The sequence below is a fragment of the Bos javanicus genome, chromosome 11, assembly GCF_032452875.1.
Source record: "Bos javanicus breed banteng chromosome 11, ARS-OSU_banteng_1.0, whole genome shotgun sequence".
Classification (NCBI taxonomy): domain Eukaryota; kingdom Metazoa; phylum Chordata; class Mammalia; order Artiodactyla; family Bovidae; genus Bos; species Bos javanicus.
Genome location: NC_083878.1, coordinates 48,549,971 through 48,567,070, shown reverse-complemented (window position 1 = coordinate 48,567,070; position 17,100 = coordinate 48,549,971). Strand labels below are relative to the sequence as shown.

The 17,100-nt window shown below is 43.2% G+C and overlaps 1 protein-coding gene across 10 annotated transcripts in view; it reads right to left on the bottom strand.

Moving 5' to 3' along the window:
• IMMT (inner membrane mitochondrial protein) overlaps window positions 1-9,248 on the bottom strand; it is a 42,646-nt gene extending 33,398 nt beyond the window's left edge. For 8 of the 10 annotated variants that reach the window (XM_061432641.1, XM_061432643.1, XM_061432644.1 and 5 more), the window contains exon 1: window positions 9,064-9,240. In XM_061432641.1, coding sequence (XP_061288625.1) covers window positions 9,064-9,108 — 45 coding nt within the window. In that variant the 5' untranslated portion in view covers window positions 9,109-9,240. Of the gene's footprint in view, window positions 1-9,063 lie in introns of all 10 variants that reach the window. The other 2 variants (XM_061432652.1, XM_061432650.1) reach the window with 2 other exon arrangements.
• Window positions 9,249-17,100: the final 7,852 nt, after the last annotated feature.

Sequence of the window (17,100 nt, the reverse complement as noted above, 5' to 3'; positions counted from 1 at the left end):
ATAAAGGACCCAGTACTTGGTGGGTTAAAAAGTGATACTGTTTCTCATTCTCAGCCTCTCCAGTTAGCAAAGATCCTTTAAGACCTCAGAAAGATCTCAGGAGGTGCTCCTCATAGAACTTTTTACACTGAGAAAAGGCTCGCTAAGGACAGCCTTAAGAGTATGCAACCCATATTCCTTTCATTAAACAACAGGACTGCTGAGAATCTTAAAGGGTTTCAGACCACAGTAGCCTCACAGGGAGCCTAAAATGGAGAACAACTTATCCTAGTCAGATTTATGGGTGTGGCTTTTGTCCAATGGAGAAAACCCCAGCAAGACCCAAAAGAAACCCACAAAGTCACTAAGATGAAAAACAGGCCAGCCTGGACTAAAGGGGAAAGAGTACAAAATGAATTGAAGTTTTTGGACTCCAGAACGTCTACAAACAGACATAAGTCTGAGAAAACAATTCGGCTGCCAACAGGCTACATTTCTAGAATAGGAAGGATAATGTAAGGAGTGAAACCTGAAGCCCAGAGGGTTAAGGAGCCCAAGAGCTAAGGAGAAACATTCCCAAGCAGAAGGACTAAGTCCTAATTAAGCAAGCAGCAACTCATGCCAGATAGATCTGACATTTGTTACGAACAGTGATGCTGTGTGTCTCTTTTTTTCTGCCTTTTGGGATGGGAGTGTCACACTATATTGTGCATAGGACACATGGGGAACAGATAACTTGTCTCTTTAGTTTACAGGTCTTTAGACTGAAAGGAAAAGCACTTAAGGAACTGCACCCAGGGGATCACATCCAAGATGTTTTGTGTGCAAAGGGAACTGATTTGATGACAAGATCCTGGTCTATTAGTCTAAGTCTGATGCTGTGATGGGATGAGGTTCTGGAGGGTTCTAAGGAAGGTTGTGAACACATCTGCATGTGGGAGGGATGTGAGTTGCTGTGGCTACAGGGCAGACCATATTATCCAAAACTGACTACAGTAATACTTCCTGTAATATTAGTTCTTCCAGCAACTCGCTGCTGCTAAGTCGCTTCAGTCGTGTCCGACTCTGTGTTACCCCATAGACGGCAGCCTACCAGGCTCCTCCGTCCATGGGGTTTTCCAGGCAAGAGTACTGGAGTGGGGTGCCATCGCCTTCTCCACCAGCAACTCGCTATCCTCCATCAAACTGACATCTATGCACCATTCCCTGGAACCAGGACAGGCCTAAGTTATCAATTTACTAATAAGGGCAGTGAAAGTGATCCTCTGTGACATCTGAAACCAGGAGGACATAAAGGGAACACAGCTTCTGCCTGGCTCTGCCTCTCATCACACTTGCTCTGGGAACCCAGCCACCAACAGTGAGGAAGCCCAGACATGTAAAACCCCACATGTAAGTGTTCCAGCCAACAGCACCAGCTGAGGTCTCAGTTGCAGCCAGTATCAACTGTCAGACATGGGAGTGAGGAAGCCTCTGAGATGACTCTAGCCCTAGCCACTGCCTGACTACAGCCTCACAAGGGATGCTGACCAAACTGGCCACCTGAAGCCAGGGAACCCCCAGAACTGAGTGAGGCAATAAATTTTTACCCCAAGCTCAAGGTGCCTTATGTAGTTACCACAAACCAAAACAGGATCTTTACCAACTCATAGATTTAAATACTTTTGATGGATTTAAACCAGCTGCAATTATTATCTGTTTAAAAACTCAAATTGTCCCAATTTTGGCCAATGGATACGACTTCAAGTTTACTACGTTATATTACTTTTAATATTACACACACACACACATCTATTTATCTATCTTTAGATATCTACCTGGAGGGCTTCCCAGGTGGCACTAGTAATAAAGAACCTGCCTACCAATGCAGGAGGGCTTCCCTCGTAGCTCAGTTGGTAAAGAATGTGCCTGCAACACAGGAGATCCAGGTTCAATCCCTGGCTCAGGAAGATCCCCTGGAGAAGGAAATGGAAATCCACTCCAGTATTCTTGCCTGGAGGATCCCATGGACAGAGAAGCCTAGCAAGCTATAGTCCATGGGGTCGTGGGAGTCGGACATGACTTAGTGACTAAACCACCACCAATGCAGGAGATGTAAGGGACACGGGTTGGATCCCTGGGTCAGAAAGATCCCCTGGAGGAGGGCACAACAACCCACTCCAGTATTCTTGCCTGGAGAATCTCATAGACAGAATCTCATAGACAGATGGAGATCTCATAGACAGAATCTCATAGACAGATGGAGAATCTCATAGCCTGGTAGGCTACAGTCCATAAGGTGGCAAAGAGTTGGACATGATTGAGCACGCATGCACACATTTCATATATCAGGTCATTTCCAACTACCTGGTGCTTTTTCTCTGCACTGTAAGATTCATTTATAAAAGTCACCATTTAAAGTGCATGTCAGTGCCATTTAGTACATCCACAATGCTATACAACCATCACCACTATTTAGTTCCAGAACAGTTTCATCACTCCCAAAATAAATTCCTGTACCATCAGGTCTCCCCACATTCCCTTCTCCCTAGCTCCCGGCAGCAATTATCTACCTTCTGGCTCTACAGAGCCTGTTCTGGACTTTTGGTACAAATGGAATAATGCAATATGTTGCCTTCTGTGGCTTGTTTTTAAGGTTCACCTATGTTGTCACATGTATCATGTATGTAACTTGTACTTAATTTCTTTTTGTGAAATTAGTTTGCAACTAGTTCAAACTGAATGAACTAGTTTGTTGTATAGATATACCGTATTTTGTTTATCTAGACATCAGCTGAACATCTGAACTGTCTCTATCTTTTGCTATCAACATTCACCTACAAGTTTTTGTTTGAATACCTGTTTTCAGTTCTTTGGGGTGGAACTGCAGGGTCATATGGTAATTCTATGTTTAACTCTGGACCATTTTACACTCCCACAGTGAAGTATGAGGGTTCCAATTTCTCCACATCCTCACTTGTTATTTTCTGTTTTTATCAGAACCATCCTGTTGGCTACAAAGTGGCTATTTCACTGTGGTTTTGATTTACATTTCCTTAATGTCAAAGGATTTTGAGCTCTTTTCTAGTGCTTGTTGGCTATTTATACATCTTCCCAGGATAAATGTCTAGTTAAGTCCTTAGCCCATTTTTTATTTGGGTTGTCTTCTTGTTCCTAAGTTGTAGGAAATCTTTACATATTATGGATACTAGACCTTCATCAGTTATATGATTTGAAAACATTCCCTCCTATTCTTTTCATTCTTGTGTCATTTGATGCAAAAATTTTTTTAATTTTGTGAAATCAAATTTATCTTGTGTCTTTTGGTGTCCTGTGTTAAGAAACCACTGCCAAAAAAGAAAACGTTGGCAGTCAGTTAGACGTCCATTTGAGAAGAGTGGGACTTGTGTGTGTGTGGAGGGAGGGGGAGAAACTAGGGTGAGGAGGAGGAGGAGGAGCAGGAGGAGAAAGAAAAGGACCCGATTGCCTTGAGGGGGAGGGGGAGATGAAAGATCCCAAGAGTGGACAGGACAGTCAGGTGAGTGCCATAGGGAAAGGAAACGAAGCCAAGCAACCGAACACACTCCCAACGGTGGTTTTGTTCAGTCCAAGTTCAAGATGTGGACAGCACGGTGTCCTCCAGCACACAGCGACACACAGGCCTCACTCGGCAGGGGGAGTTCGGGATAACCCTGAACGCTGAAGCGGACAAAAGAAGCCATCACATTCATCCATGGCTGAAAAGTACCATGGTCCCACGACATTCCAAACTCCTCTCAAAACATTGAAAGACTCTCTCACTCACTCGCCGTTCAAAATGTAGAGAACAGAAAAGGAGCGAAACGATGGTGGCTGGCTGGCTGGATTTCCGTGATGGTGTGATTAGGGAACACATGGACAGAAAAGCATCCGATTCACTTGTGTAAAGAATCTCTCTTGCCTTCTCAAAAAAAAAAAAACACTGCCAAATCCAAGGTCTACCTCCAAAACTTTCTTAAGCACCAGACTAAACTCTCTCTTTATTCATACAAACTAAATATCCTAACTTTAACACAAAAGATACTGGACACCTCTTAATTCTGGAATACCTTTTATTAATAATAAGCAACAATATAGAAAAGACATTGCTGTTTCAAAACAATTTGCCTTGACATATAAATTTGTAATACATGTTGTAAGGTTAGTGCTGCTACTTCCAACCTATAAAAATATGATTTTAGCAAACAAAACAAACAAACAAAAGGAGAGATAAAACACACAATTTTCATGTGATGCTTTGATACAGACCACTAATTCCTTAGCCCTACCAAACTACAGTAAACATAGAAAAGGAAACCACAATCCTGAAAACAGAGACTGTAATACAAGGCCCCTCATATAAACCCTATCTGGAGGTTGCAGTTTTCCTTTTTAGACTAGAGGGTAGCTGTAACTGATATTTTTGAAATCTGTCATAAGAATTCTTCCCACACAAACAAAAGACATCCAGATATTAATGGCCAGTTCTACATTTGAAATACAGATTAATACGCAACAACTTTTTCTATAGTTAACTAAAAATATTATATAGGAATCATGCATTAAAGTTAAAATATATCACACACAAAAATACAGTAAATTTGACATGAAAGTAGCATTATTTCTCAGTAAATTCATATTCTAGATCTAGGAGAAAAAGGGCTCTTCAGTTATGATAAAGAAATGGCAGCTATTCATCAGTATGGCAGAAGCAGGAAGGTGACATTTCCCTAGTTTCCTCTGCATCTATGTGTGGATATACATTACCTATACATTCTCAATCATGTACTCTAAGTCACAATGTAAAATCTATTTCAAAATGGTTTGAAAGCAACTGATCTAGAGAAATAAAAATGAATAAAAAAAGATTCTAATATCCATAGAAGCAAACAGGCTGCATCATATATTAAACTTTCTACCATGTACACCTCGCTACCTACATCTATTACTGAGCAACAGTGTTTTATTATCCTAGTGAAAAGAAAGAATTCTAAAAGATGATAGCTAAAAATATCCACACACAAGTTCAGTCCTAAACTAGCCCCGCTATCAAACTTGGTCTTAAGTTAAATAAATTAGCTTAGTCAATCCTCAAGAATAATAATGTCTCCTTCTCTTTTAAGATCAATGCATATGCAGTGACCATTCCCAAATTTATAGTCTGGGAGAGGGTGAGGCTAGACTGAAAGCCCGGGTCCTCCAAACCCCATGTCCACCTCAAAAAAGGTTGGACCTGGCCATGCAGTCCTGAGACTAAGAGAAGATGGATGGTGTCAGGTCTGGCAAGTGAGGAAGAATCAGAGCTCTGAAGCTCATTCTGGGAAAGAAAGAGCAATTCATTCCTGCTGAATACCCCCATGGATGACTAATTCCAGACACTGAGAATCAGAGTCAGCTGAGGTGGTTAATTTTATATGTCAAAATAGGTGTTTTGGGACGAGATCAACATTTAAATCAGTGAACTACAAATAAAGTGGGTTGCCTTCCACAATGTGGGTGGGCCTCACCCAACCAACTGAAGGCTTGAAAAAAACAAAAAGTCCAGCCTGCCCAAGCAAGAGGCAATTCTCTAGCAGACTGCCTTCAACCAAAACTGCACCATCAGCTTTCCTGGGTCTCTGGCTTGCCAGCCTTCAGACTGAAAATGGACCATCTCTTCTGGGTATGTGCATATCAAGCCTGCCAGCCTCCATTACAGATGTTGGACTTGACAGCCTCCACAACTGCATGGGTCAAATCTTTATAATAAGTCTATCTATATACGCATCCTGTCGGTTCTGTTTCTCTTTTTGTGTTAGTCACTTAGTTGTGTCTGACTCTCTGTGACCCCATGGACTATAGCCCACCATCTCTTCTGTCCATGGAATTTTCCAGGCAAGAATACTGGAGTGGGTTGCCATTCCCTTCTCCAGTGGATCTTCCCAACCGAAGTATGGACCCAGGTCTGCAGCACAGCAGTCAGATTCTTTACCATCTGAGCCAAATTTCTCTAGAGAAGTTCTAAAACCTATGGAGGTTGGTTAAAGGGAGGTCACATCAACACAGTTGCTGACTTTTTCTGGGCTCCAAAATCACTGCAGATGGTGCAGCCATGAAATTAAAAGATGCTTACTCCTTGGAAGGAAAGTTATGACCAACCTAGACAGCATATTAAAAAGCAGAGACATTACTTTGCCAACAAAGGTCCATCTAGTCAAGGCTATGGTTTTTCCAGTGGTCATGTATGGATGTGAGAGTTGGACCATAAAGAAAGCTGAGAGCCGAAGAACTGATGCTTTTGAACTGTGGTGTTGGAGAAGACTCTTGAGAGTCCCCTGGACTGCAAGGAGATCCAACCAGTCCATCCTAAAGATCAATCCTGGGTGTTCTGATGTTGAAGGACTGATGTTGAAGCTGAAACTGCAATACTTTGGCCACCTGATGCAAAGAGCTGACTCATTTGAAAAGACCCTGATGCTGGGAAAGACTGAGGGCAGGAGGAGAAGGGGATGACAGAGGAAGAAATGGTTGGATGGCATCACGGACTCAATGGACACTCAATGGACGTGTTTGGGTGGACTCCAGGAGTTGGTGACGGGCAGGGAGGCCTGGCATATGCGGTGGTTCATGGGGTCGCAAAGAGTTGGACACGACTGAACGACTGAACTGAACTGAACATCCTCTTATGGAAATCAAGAAAAAGTCACAGAACACATTAATCTTTCAGTCAAACATGTCACACTTGTGACATGTTTATTTACTGAGCATCTATTAGGAGCTAGGGACTATTATGAGTACTGATACACAGTCCCTTTGAGGAGCTTCCATTTTAATGTGGAAAACACATAATAAATACACAGTATGTCAGGAAGTATAAGAGCTACAAAGTAAAACCAAGTAGGGTAAGGGTAGGTTCCAGAGTGATGCAAAGAAGGAGAAAGTGATCAGAGGTGTCTTAGATAGGGAAGGCCTCTCTGAAAGAAAAGTGATATCTAAGAAAATATCTGAATGGAGTGAGCTAAGCAAAGATGTGTGGGAGGACTTCAGGGCAAACAGCAAATGAAAAGGTAATCAGAAGAACAGAATGAGGCAGAGTAAAAAAATAAGATATGCAAAGAGCCAGATCATGAACAGCCCTGTGGATAGGTAAAGAGTTTAGATTTTATTGTGATATGATGGGATGTCACTGGAGGACATGGCATGGTCCAGTCCATGTGCTTTTTTAAAGGCCTTTGTTAACAACAAGGTAAAGAACTGACCCTAGGGTAGACTGAGGAGATAGATCAGTGACAACCATGCTGTAACCTTTGGGCAAAATAAGGAAGAGTGGGCCTGAAAGGAGGACCCCAAAGATACACCTCTACAGTTTTGCCCTGAAAGTTTGCTCTGCTTCCTGCATACTCCCAGGCCCACTTGGGCATTTTGGTAGCCCAGATTCTAAGATGGTTCCCACGATCTCTGTCCCCAGTGGTTAAGCCCATGATTAGAGTTGTACAGGCAAAAGGGATTTTACAGATGTAATGAGGTTTCTCATCAGTTGACCTGATTTATCAAAAGGGATTTATCCAGGTGGGTTTGCCCTAATCACATAAGCCTTTTAAACCTAGGTCTGGAAATCATAAAAAGGGAAGAGATATTAAAGTCTGAGAGACAAGCTCATGGTAGCCTGCAAGAAAGTAAACATCTATGTTATAATCTGCTTCTGAGAATCTTGTGGCAAAGAACTTCAGGCCGCCCCCAGGTAGGTGAGGTGAGAGCTAGCAAGAAAACAGGGACTTCAGCCCTACAGCTGCAAGGGACTGAATTCTGCTAACAAACTGAAGGAGCTTAGAAGAGGACCCTGAGCTCCAAATGAGAGGGACACATCTGGACCCCTTTATGACAGCAAGCAGATAACCCTAACCATTCACCTTTAGAAACAGTAAGGTAATAAATGGGTGCTGTTTTAGGCTGCTCCATCTGTGCTACCTGCTATGTACACACAGCAGTAGAAAACTAATACACACTCCACTTTGCTACGGAACAGCCTGTTTCTCTTACCCTGGAAACGAAAGGGGAAATGGAAGAGAAGCAAACTTGGGGGGGAAAAAAATTGACTTTTCTAACCCACTGAGTCCAGGGACCTTGCTCAATTGCTCAAGTCACAGAACCTGTTTTGTAAATTCCACATTTTGCCAAAATACCAATTCTCTTTCCACTGTGAGCAATGGAAGTAGGTTTACTATTTTAAATTTCAGTAAATTACTTTGATGTGTGTGCTTAGTCGCTTAGGCCTGTTCGACTCTATGCGACCCCATGGACTGTAGCCTGCCAGGCTACTCTGTCCATGAGAGTCTGCAGGCAAGAATACTGGGGTGGATTGCCATTTCCTTCTCCAAAATTACTGTGATAATTATGCAGAAATAAAGGTAACTCCTTGGACGTCTGCCAAAGTTGTCCTAGCACCTAGAGACAGAGATCCTCAGGCTAATCTCAGAAACGAGCACAAGGTCAGGCGCTTAACCTTCCTCGAGTTCTAGAAGCTCTAACTCTTACTCTGTTTTTTATTCAGAGTAAGAATAGCTCAAGAGGCGTTCTCAGCTACGAAAAGAAAGGCAGTCCTTCCTGGATAATTACAACCTTGACCCCTAAAACTCGGTCTCTAGCAGTCCAGGCACCTCCTTAAGGTGCAACAAGCCAAGAATATGCGTGTCCCGCTGGGAAATGTAGTTTTCCCCCCGTCGACCTTCAACCACTGGATCCGCGAAACCTCTTACGCGCCCAACCGGCGACCCGGGCGCCAGCAGCCTCGATTGGTCCTAGACTGAGGCAGCGAGGGGCTGATTGGATGGCACGTCCCCAAAGCCGTGCCTCCCGTCCTACACCCGCCTCCCCGCCACCTTCTCTTCTCCACGCCCCATCCCGCTTCAGCAATAATCCTCCAGTCATTCCCGTCCACCTAACTCCCGAATTAACTGCCTCACGGGCCCACCCAGGACTCTCGCGATAAGGGCGGCCCGGAGACACGCCTCTGTCTGGGGCCTAGGCAAAGCCAAAGCCTCCCTTATTTTCCGCTGGTTGGCGAGAGTCAGTTCACCATGCGCTGTCTCCCGGCGCCCCCGTCCTCACCTGGGCGGTGGAGGTCACGCCGGATAACTGACAGGCTCGCAGCATCTTTACTGGGCTGACTCCGCTGCGGGTGTAACTGGGAGATAGGGCGGCGGCGCGTGTAGGGTACACGGTACGTCCGTGCGTGCCTGCGTCCGTGCCGCCTCCGCGCCGGGCGTACCGGAAGGGCAGCCAACGACTGCGCACGCGCAGCCCCGTCTTGCTCCGGTCCCGGCCATTCGAAGAGGGTGGGCCCTTTCCAGGCGGAAAGGGAGATTTCTCCTTCCGGGTCGCGCTGAGAAGTCGGCTCTGTTACCCGAAATGTAGAGTGCTAGGTAAACGGGAGGGCTGGCAGTGGATCGGAAACTCTGGCTTTGGTCCGCCCTGGAACCGGGCAGGTGTGACTCGTCGAGAATTTAAGCAAGAAACCATCTCAGCCATTTCTGTCAGCTGGATGTTTCGTAGAAAGAAATGGATTTGCCGAAAATTACGTAAACAATGGTGTGGTCTCTGCGCGTTCCTTTCGTTTCGCAGCCCTTCAGGGAGTCATCCTGCTTAAGGAAGATTCAGTTCAGTTCAGCTCAGTCTCTCAGTCGTGTCCAGCTCTTTGCAACCCCATGGACTGCAACACGCCAGGCTTCCATGTCCTTCACCAACTCCGGGAGCTTGCTCAAACTCATGTCCATTGAGTCGGTGATGTCACCAAACCACCTCATCCTCTGTCGTCCACTTCTCCTACCCTCAATCTTTCCCAGCATCAGGGTCTTTTCAAGTGAGTCAGCTCTTTGCATCAGGTGGCCAAAGTATTGCAGTTTCAGGTTCAACATCAGTCCTTCCAATGAACACCCAGGACTGATCTCCTTTAGGATGGACTGGTTGGATCTCCTTGCAGTCCAAGGGACTCTCAAGAGTCTTCTCCAACACCACAGTTCAAAAGCATCAGTTCTTCGGCTCTCAGCTTTCTTTATGGTCCAACTCTCACATCCATACATGACCACTGGAAAAACCATAGCCTTGACTAGACAGACCTTTGTTGACAAAGAAATGTCCCTGCTTTTTAATATGCTGTCTAGGTTGATCATAACTTTCCTTCCAAGGAGTAAGCGTCTTTTAATTTCATGGCTGCAGTCACCATCTGCAGTGATTTGGGAGCCCCAAAAATAAAGTCTGACACTGTTTCCCCATCTATTTGCCATGAAGTGACGGGACCGGATGCCATGATCTTAGTTTTCTGACTGTTGCACTTTAAGCCAACTTTTTCGTTCTCCTCTTTAACTTTCATCAAGAGGATCTTTAGTTCTTCTTCACTTTCTGCCATAAGGGTGGTGTCATCTGCATATCTGAGGTTATTGATATTTCTCCCAGCAATCTTGATTCTAGCTTGTGCTTCTTCCAGCCCAGCGTTTCTCATGATGTACTCTGCATAGAAGTTAAATAAGCAGGGTGACAATATACATCCTTGACATACTCTTTTTTCTATTTGGAACCAGTTTGTTGTTCCATGTCCAGTTCTAACTGTTGCTTCCTGACCTGCATACAGGTTTCTCAAGAGGCAGGTCAGGTGGTCTGGTATTCCCATCTCTTTCAGAATTTTCCACAGTTTATTGTGATCCACATAGTCAAAGGCTTTGGTATAGTCAATAAAGCAGAAATAGACTTTTTTTTCTGGAACTCTCTTGCTTTTTTGATGATCCAGAGGATGTTGGCAATTTGATCTCTGGTTCCTCTGCCTTTTCTAAATCCAGCTTGAACATCTGGAAGTTCATGGTTCACATATTGCTGAAGCCTGGCTTGGAGAATTTTGAGCATTACTTTACTAGTGTGTGTGATGAGTGCAATTGTGCAGTAGTTTGAGCATTCTTTGGCATTGCCTTTCTTTGGGATTGGAATGAAAACTGACCCTTTCCAGTCCTGTGGCCACTGCTGAGTTTTCCAAATTTGCTGACATATTGAGTGCAGCACTTTCACAGCATCATCTTTTAGGATTTGAAATAGCTCAACTGGAATTCCATCACCTCCACTAGCTTTGTTCGTAGTGATGCTTCCTAAGGCCCATTTGACTAAACATTCCAGGATGTCTGGTTCTAGGTGAGTGATCACACCATTGTGATTATCTGGGTCGTGAAGATCTTTTCTCTATAGTTCTTCTGAGTATTCTTGCCACCTTTTCTTAATATCTTATGCTTCTGTTAGGTCCATACCATTTCTGTCCTTAATTGTGCCCATCTTTGCATGAAATGTTCCCTTGGTATCTCTAATTTTCTTGAAGAGATCTCTATCTTTCCCATTCTATTGTTTTCTCTATTTCTTTGCATTGATCACTGAGGAAGGCTTTCTTATCTCTCCTTGCTATTCTTTGGAACTCTGCATTCAAGTGGGTATATCTTTCCTTTTTTCCTTTGCTTTTCACTTCTCTTCTTTTCTCAGCTATTTGTAAGGCCTCCTCAGACAGCCATTTTGCCTTTTTGCATTTCTTTTTCTTGGGGATCGTCTTGATCACTGCCTCCTGTACAATGTCACAAACCTACGTCCATAGTTCTTCAGGCACTCTATCAGATCTAATCCCTTGAATCTATTTCTCACTTGCACTGTATAATCGTAAGGGATCTGATTTATGTCATATCTGAATGGTCTAGTGGTTTTCCCTACTTTATTCAGTTTAAGTCTGAATTTGGCAATAAGGTGTTCATGATCTGAGCCACAGTCAGTTCCCGGTCTTGTTTTTGCTGACTATGTAGAGCTTCTCCATCTTTGGCTGCAAAGAATGTAATCAATCTGATTTTGGTATTGACCATCTGGTAATGTCCATGCATAGAGTCTTCTCTTGTGTTGTTGGAAGAGGGTGTTTGCTATGACCAGTGTGTTCTCTTGGCAAAGCTCTATTAGCCTTTGCCCTGCTTCATTCTGTACTTGAAGGCCAAATTTGCCTGTTACTCCAGGTATTTCTTGACTTCCTACTTTTGCATTCCAGAAAACTAACCAATCTGATCACATGAACCACAGCCTTGTCTAACTCATTGAAACTATGAGCCATGACGTGTAGGGCTACCCAAGCAGATGGGTCATGGTGGAGAGTTCTGACAAAACATGGTCCACTGGAGAAGGGAATGCAAACCACTTCAGTATTCTTGCCTTGAGAACCCCATGAAAGTGAAAGTGAAGTTGCTTAGTCGTGTCTGACTCTGAGACACATGGACTGTAACCTATCACACTACTCTGACCATAGGATTTTCCAAGCAAGAGTACTGGAGTGGGTTGCCATTTCCTTCTCCAGGGGATCTTCCCCACCCAAGGATCAAACCCCGGTCTCCTGCATTGCAGGCAGATGCTTTACCATCTGAGCCACTTGATCTTAGCCAAGAACCCCATGAACAGTATGAAAATAAAGGTAACACGTGTTAAATATTGAGCAACATATTCAATACTATTAGTAGTAATAATGATCTTACCATCACAGTATAGTGGAAACTAAACTTGTGTATCTGTTGCATTTGCAAAGTACTTTCAAGTCTTAATGCTACCAAATCCCATTTATAAAGTAGAGAAATAGATTTGAAAATTATCTAAAACCAGGTAATTACTTATTTTTGTATAGGTTCATTGCTTTTCAGAGTACTTTTGTAATTATATTACACCATTTCATACTGCTATCACTTAACAGCTTCCAGAGCAGCTCCTTTTTTTTTTTTTTAATTAATTTTATGCTTGAACTGCCACCACAACCTCTCCACTCCATCCCTGCCCACTACTGGCAATTCTGTAGTTTCCTAACCTCTAGTTTAACCAAGTCCTTAATCCTCATCTTCCACGTGCAATGTAAAATTTTTTTATTTTTGCTTTAAAATGGTCTCTCCTAAAGTAACTTAGAAATTTAATTCATTCCCTCTTTCAAAACTTTAGGTGACTCCCACTGGCAATTCAAAGATCCTTAAGAAATGTCTCAGAGTACTTTTCCAGCCTGTATTCATGTTTTATGGCTCAAAGTGGCCACCGTAGGTAGATCAAGATAGCAACAATAGCAATTCAAGCTCATCAGCCTCTTGTCTACCCTAAAACCCAGAGAAACTGAAATATAACTAACTCAGAGGTTCTCAAAGTGGTAGCCCAGGACTCCTGGTGAAACTGAAACCCATAAAGAGGGTCCATAAAATCAAAACAACCTTCATAATTCTAGATATTTGCTGTTTTTTACTCGTTATTCATAATTGTAGAGTTTTTCCAGACACTAGGTGACAGGTGATACCACAACAAACTGAATGCATAAGCAAATTTCAAAATCCAGCTTTCTATTAAACCAGACCTTGCAGAGACTTGAAAAAAGGTTAAACAATGCCACTCTTCTCATTAATTTTTTTTTTTAATTTACTTACTTGTTTGTGTCAGGTCTTAGTTGTGGCAACCAGGATTTTTTAGTTGTGGCGTATGGGATCCAGTTCCCTAACCAGGGATCAAACCTGGGCCCCTGCTTTGGGAACACAGAGTCTTAGCCACTGGATCACCAGGGAAGTCTTCATTAATTTTGAAATATTTTTCCTAAGATATTTTTTAATATGTAACAGATTTATAATTTTTTTTCTGCACCACATCAGCATGCAGAATATCAGTTTCCCTACCAGAGATCTGGTATGCGGGTCAAGAAGCAACAGTTAGAACTGGACATGGAACAACAGACTGGTTCCAAATCGGAAAAGGAGTATGTCAAGGCTATATACTGTCACCCTGCTTATTTAACTTATATGTAGAATACATCATGAGAAACACCAAACTGGATGAAGCACAAGCTGGAATCAAGATTCTTGGGAGAAATATCAATAACCTCAGATATGTAGATGCTGCTGCTGCTGCTGCTAAATCATTTCAGTCGTGTCCAACTCTGTGCAACCCCATAGATGGCAGCCCACCAGGCTCCTCTGTCCACAGGATTCTTCAGGCAAGAATACTGGAGTGAGTTGCCATTTTCTTCTCCAATATGCAGATCACACCACCCTTATGGCAGAAAGCGAAGAACTAAAGAGCCTCTTGATGAAACTGAAAGAAGAAAGTGAAAAAGTTGGCTTAAAACCAAACATTCAGAAAATGAAGATCATGGCATTTGGCCCCATCACTTCATGGCAAATAGATGGGGAAATCGTGATAGACTTTATTTTTCTGGGCTCCCAAATCACTGCAGATGGTGACTGCAGCCATGAAATTAAAAGACACTTGCTCCTTGGAAGAAAAGTTATGACCAACCTAGACAGCATATTAAAAAGCAGAGACATTACTTTGCCAGCAAAGGTCCATCTAGTTAAAGCTGTGGTTTTTCCAGTAGTCATATATGGATGTGAGAGTTGGACTATAAAGAAAGCTGAGCACCAAAGAATTTATGCTTTCAAACTGGTGTTGGAGAAGACTCTTGAGAGTCCCTTGGACAGCAAGGAGATCCAACCAGACCATCCTAAAGGAAATAAGTCCTGAATATTCAGTGAAAGCACTGATACTGAAGCTGAAACTCCAATACTTTGGCCACCTAATGCGAAGACCTGACTCATTTGAAAAGACTCTGGTACTGGTAAAGATTGAAGGCAGGAGGAAAGGGGACAACAGAGGATGAGATGGTTGGATGGCATCACTGATTCAATGGACATGAGTTTAAGTAAGCTCCAGTAGTTGGTGATGTACAGGGAAGCCTGGCATGCTGCAGTGCATGGGGTCGCAGAGTCATCCATGACTGAGCAACTGAACTGAACTGAACTGAACTAGGGTTCTAACCTGTCCTCTGCAGTGGAAACAGATTCTTAGCCACTGGACTGACGGGAAAATCCCTATAATTGTTTTGTAATAAAGTAGTAAGACCAACGGGCAGAATACTTATCTCCACATTGTCCTAATCCCTGCTGCTGCTGCTGCTGCTAAGTCGCTTCAGTCTTGTCCAACTCTGTGCGACCCCATAGACGGCAGCCCACCAGGCTCCCCCATCCCTGGGATTCTCCAGGCAAGAACACTGGAGTGGGTTGCCATTTCCTTCTCCAATGCATGATAGTAAAAAGTGAAAGGGAAGTCGCTCAGTCGTGTCCAACTCTTAGTGACCCCATGGACTGCAGCCTACCAGGCTCCTCCGTCCATGGGATTTTCCAGGTAAGAGTACTGGAATGGGGTGCCATTGCCTTCTCTGCCTAATCCCTAGAGCCTGTGAATATGTTACCTTACATGGCAAAAAAAGAATTTTTCAGGTGTGATTAAGTTGAGAATCTTCAGATGGGGATTGAGATAATTCTGGAATGTTTGTATGGACCAAATGTCCACACAGGGGTCCTTAGGAATGAAAAGAGGAAAGCGGGAGGGTGAGGCTGAAAAGGAAGTATGACAATGAAAGCAGGAGTCAGAGTGATGTCGCTTTAAGATGGAAGGAGGCAGTAAGCCTCTAAAACCTGGAAAAGGCAATGGAACAAATTTCTCTAGAACCTCTGGAAGAAACACAGCCCTGGATACCTTGATTTTAGCATTGTGAAGCCCATGTTGGACTTCTGACTTACAGAACTGTAAGATAATAAACTTGTGTTGCTTTAAGCCACCAAATTTGAGTTAACTTATTATAAAAGCAGTAAGAAACTAGCAAAATAAATAGTTTCTGTTTTACTTTCCAATGTAATACATATTAATAGATATAATCCATATAATTATAAGCTCTTTGGGGTCCTCAATTTTTAAGCATGTAAAGAGGTTCTAAGACCAAAAAGTTTGAAAGCCACTGCTCTAAATAAATCCTGTGTGTCTCTGTCTTGGCTCCCTCTCTTTTCACCTTAGCTCTTGGTGTTGTTACCACCAACAGTGACCTTGCTCTTGTTAAAATCCTTCCCATTCTTTAAGATCCATATTATATTCCATCTCCTTGTCCCTGATCACCTCAACCAAAAGCCTTCTTTCCTTAACTTTGAATGCACTGTGGGTCGGTTATCTGCCGTGTATTTTTGGTCTGTTCTTTAGTAAGTCGTGTTTGGCTTTTGCGACCCCATGGACTGTAGCCTGCCAGGCTCCTCTGTCCATAGGCTTTCCTAAGCAAGAATACTGGAGTGGGTTGCCATTTCCTTCTCCAGGGGATCTTTCCCACCCAGGGATTGAACCTGTGTCTCCTGCATTGTAGGTGGATTCTTTACCACTGAGGCCCTGGGGGAAGCCTGTAAATAGTGCCATATATTGTATATGACTCAAGTATCTTAGACAACGAGGATGGGAGAGAGTTGTTTATTTTCTGTTTGAATGAAACTTTTTTTTTTTAATGTGTGATCAGTAATTCTCAGGAATAAGATAAGGAATGTAAATTGTTCAGAAAGAGTTGAGATGCTGTTCTATCAAATGACAGTGCTATTGATTAGAGGGAAAAAAAGGGTGTGTGTATGTATGTTTGATATTTACATTGATTTTATTAGAGCTGGAATTAAATTTTTAAACATTTCTAATAGTGCCCTTATTTCCTATCCATTTAGCCTAACATATACCAGCTTTGGGAGAAGGCAATGGCACCCCACTCCAGTACTCTTGCCTGGAAAATCCCATGGACGGAGGAGCCTGGTAGGCTGCAGTCCATGGGGTCGCTAAGACTCGGACACGACTGAGTGCCTTCATTTTCACTTTTCACTTTCATGCATTGGAGGAGGAAATGGCAACCCACTCCAGTGTTCTTGCCTGGAGAATCCTGGAGACGGCGGGGCCTGGTGGGCTGCCGTCTATGGGGTCGCACAGAGTCGGACACGACTGAAGCGACTTAGCAGCAGCAGCAGCAGCATACCAACTTTGGGAGGATACACTGTATCCTCAAATAAATTGAATGAAATGAGCAAAAAGAAAATGTTTCAAATGTGATGGTACTTAAATACATCAATTAAACGCTCAGTAAGAATTTATTGAGAGCCTACTATATGCCAAACACTATAATATAGACACTTGTTTTACAGCGCTGGAGGACAGCCTGGCATATAGAAGACATTCAATAAAGGTAGATCTGACCGTCCCTTTATTCATTTTTTCTAACTCCCTTTCTTGACTCCGCCCAGGTTAGTTTTCCTAAAGTCCCTCTTG